General features: G+C 46.2%; 1 protein-coding gene across 1 annotated transcript in view; it reads right to left on the reverse strand.

Moving 5' to 3' along the window:
- Window positions 1-1,389: 1,389 nt before the first annotated feature.
- ITGA2 (integrin subunit alpha 2) overlaps window positions 1,390-3,647 on the reverse strand; it is a 99,523-nt gene continuing 97,265 nt past the window's right edge. Inside the window, exon 29 of the mRNA XM_004703722.2 lies at window positions 1,390-1,709. Within this exon, the coding sequence (XP_004703779.2) occupies window positions 1,629-1,709 (81 nt within the window). The 3' untranslated portion in view covers window positions 1,390-1,628. The remainder of the gene's footprint in view (window positions 1,710-3,647) is intronic.

Here is a 3,647-nt window from a genome sequence, read left to right on the forward strand (position 1 = left end):
AAAACAGTTCCCTAAAGCTAAGGGGTTTACACAGCTCGTGGAAGTGTGTGAATTAAACATTTTTTCCCTCCTAGGGCCTGGCTGAGAGTAGCAGGCCGGGCGGAGTGGGAGTTTTGGAGGCAGAAAGGTGGTGGATGAGTCTGGACCGTGGGAGAGGAAGACAGGGTTCAGTGGGTGGCTCTAAAATGCAACATGAGGCCAAGGGGTGCTGGTGGCACCATGGTGAATTCACTCAGCTGCTAACAGACGGCGGCAGTTCCTGGTGGGGACGGGGTCCTGGGAAAGGCAGGCGGAAGACCTGTGGATCTGTCCCCATAGAGCTCACAGCCTAGGAAAGCCTATGCGACCTGTGCTCCTCCGTCGTCAGGCTGCTGTGAGTCAGACTGAGCCCATGACACACACCACCAATAAAAGCCGGCGGTGAGCAGTCCTGGTGCGGTACAATCGATTAAGCACTGGGCTGTCAAGAAGTAAGCCACCCAGAGGCTGGGAGCGGACAGGGGCTTCGGATCTGCTCCAGAAGGATCAGCCATTGAAAACCGTGCGGAGCACAGCTCCACTCTGACATCAGCTGGCGTGAACTGGAAGTGGTTCAGTACAGGAGGCGGAAGGATGCCCGAGAGCCCCGTCTTACAGTCACCTGAGCCTTGCCAGCCAGCCAGCCAGTTACCTATGCTAACCAGAAAGGAGCCCTTTGTCTGGCATGTGGGGGGAAGGTTAGACTGTCCACTCCCGTGAAGAGTCAGTCTGGAGTCCCACAGGGGCGGCTCCACCCTGTCCAATAGCATTGTTATGACTCAGAATGGACTCAAAGATGGAAGTTTGTTGTTGTTTTGTTTCCACTCCGGCTCAGCCTGGGCTACAGGTAAACAGGAGTTTGATTCCTTGGCCTTTAACTCCCTTTCCCAACCCTATGCCGACTCCCCTCCCCTCACCCCCCATTTACATCTAGATTTTTCTCAGCAAGAGCCCTAGGAGCTCTGGCTGCTTCTTCCAGCAGGGTTTAACAGTCAGAGCAAGATTGGATCTCTGCTGTGGGTGCAGAGGAATGACAGGCAAAGTTCCCCTGACTTAGAAATGAAAGGCCCACTTGAAAGTGTAGTCTCCTTCCACTTTGGATGAGCACCTTAATGTCGAAGCCCCGCAGGGTTAAGCCCTAGTCTTGTTAACATCAAGAGCCAAGTGCATCATGTACATAGACCAAGTAGGCCCACTTTGTTGTTGCTGTTGAAAACCAGTATTTTAAAAATAGTGCTCCTTCCCCCACCCTCACCAAAAAACCCACATTTGAGTAGTATTAATATTTGGCTTGAAGACTGGTCGCACATGGAGGCATTTTAGGCTTCGGACACAGTGTACATTAAAATGTAAACTCTGGACTGGCCAGCTTAAAAGATACCCCTTTTCCTACCACCCCGCTCCCATTATAAAATACATCGTTTGCCCTTTCTACCCCGATCGCCATCACAGATTTCTTCCTTCCAAACTGCCCTGCAGTTTCTCTTAAAACATTGGACTAGTATAGCTAGTACATGATCACACACTGAGATTTTAAAAAGAAGTCCACTCATGCAAATAACCGTCCCGGGCTGGTTCCGATCGTGCCGCAGGCAGACCTGCTGGATGGTTTAACTGTTGAGTTCTGCCGTCTCGTCGATCTCGTCTGGGTTCTTGGTCATTTTCTCGTATTTTCTTTTAAAGAAGCCGAGCTGTAAAGTTGAAGGTGCTAACATGTTAGCCCATCGATGACTTATTTTGTATGGTCCCTTTAAGGCCCACTGTCCCTTTAAAGCCCACATTCAAGCTGCTAAACTAAAGGTCAGAGGATTCAGAGGTGCCTCAGAAGAAAGACCTGGAGATCTGCTTCGGAAAACCAAGCCAGAGTTCCGCTCTCCACTGTGGTGCAGACACACCCATGGTCGCCATGAATCCCAGTGGACTGAGCAGCATCGACGGTGGTATTTGCTCACCTTTGCTGCCCACTTTCTCTAAAGACCCCTTTCCCTGGGGCCCTCAAGAATACAGTGTGGAAACCACTGACTTGGTATTGCCACCCTGAAGAAGAAATTCGTGTCTAGAGAATTTAACCAAATTGTATACACTTAAATTTCTCAAAGACAACTTATTTACAGCAGAGCGAAACCAGCCACCCTTGGCTAAAAACAAAACAAAATAAAATAAAACAAACTCACTGCCATGGAGTTGTTTCCAACTCATAGAGACCCTGTAAGACAAGAAAAAGGATAAGCACCATATGGTCAGATAAGAACGCGATGCAGTAAAATACCCAACATTCGTTCCTAATAAAAGCTCTCAAGGAGATAGGATGAGAAGGGAAAATCCTCAACACAATACAGCCCATATATGAAAAAAACAACAGCCAATATTATACTCAATGGCGAAAAGCCAAAAGCAGTTCCACTGAATAAGGGATCCCGACAAGAATATCCCTTATTCCCACTTCTATTCAACACTGTGCTGGAAGCCCCAGCCAGTACCATAAGGCAACAGCAAGAAATCTAGGGAGTGGAAAAGACAAGGAAGAAGTGAAACTTTGGTTATTTAAAGATGATAGGATTTTATATATTGAGAATCCAAAGGGGGTCCCTAATAGAATTGCTGGGAAAAAACCAGGAGTTTATTAGAGAAGCAAGATACAACATTAAGAAGCAGAAATCAATTGGATTCCTATATACCAGTGATGAGAATACTGAAAAGGACATCAAGAAACAATAACAATCACAATAGCCACACAAAAACTGAAATACCTAGAAACAGGCCTAACCAAGAAAACGAAAGGCCTGTACACAGGAAACTACAAAGCATTCTTACAAGAAACCCAAAGGGACCTACACCAATGGGAGAATATCCTGTGTTCATGGATTGGAAGACTCACTATTGTGAAAATGTCAAAGCTACCTAAAACAATCTACAAATTCAATGCAATCCTGACCTAAATCCCAACATCCTTCTCTAAAGAAAGGGAAAATACCTAATTACCAACCTCTTACGGAGAGGGAAGCCCAGGATAGGCAAAGAACTCCTCCAAAAGAGGAACAAAGTAGGTGGTCTTGCTCTTCCTGACCTCAACACCTCCCCTACAGGCACAGTGGTCCAAACAGCCTGGACCTGGTATAACGTAGAGACACGGACCAATGGATCAGGACAGAAAACCCAGAAATCACAACGTCCGCATACAGACAACTGATGCTTGACAAAGGCCCAAACCCCACTGGGTGAAGTGGAATCTACCTCCGTGTAACCTGAGGACCTAAGTCTGAGAATACATGGTGTCTGAGGAATCAGAAGACAGGCGTACCAAGATTGTTGAACTGTTGGTAGGCAGACAAACAAGGTCTTGCTACATCGATGCTCTATATGCTTTATTAAGATACGTATTATTCCGGCAAACCTGTGACTAACATTCTCAGTGATTATTATTGTAAACTTTCCCTGACAATTATCTGCCACTGTTTTTGGAAATAGTGTCAAGCCATGAAACGATTGATTCTGTACAAGTAAATAATTCAGGTACTGTGAAATGGAGTTATCCTATTTTGGTCCAATGTCCCCTTTTCAATAGGGCTTTAAAAAATTAGTACCAGGGGCTAGTCAAAGACAATATTTACGGAAGATTGTTATGCCCT

This window comes from Echinops telfairi, unplaced genomic scaffold (genome assembly GCF_000313985.2).
Source record: "Echinops telfairi isolate 266 unplaced genomic scaffold, ASM31398v2 ScPeMD7_7469;HRSCAF=8507_1, whole genome shotgun sequence".
Lineage (NCBI taxonomy): Eukaryota > Metazoa > Chordata > Mammalia > Afrosoricida > Tenrecidae > Echinops > Echinops telfairi.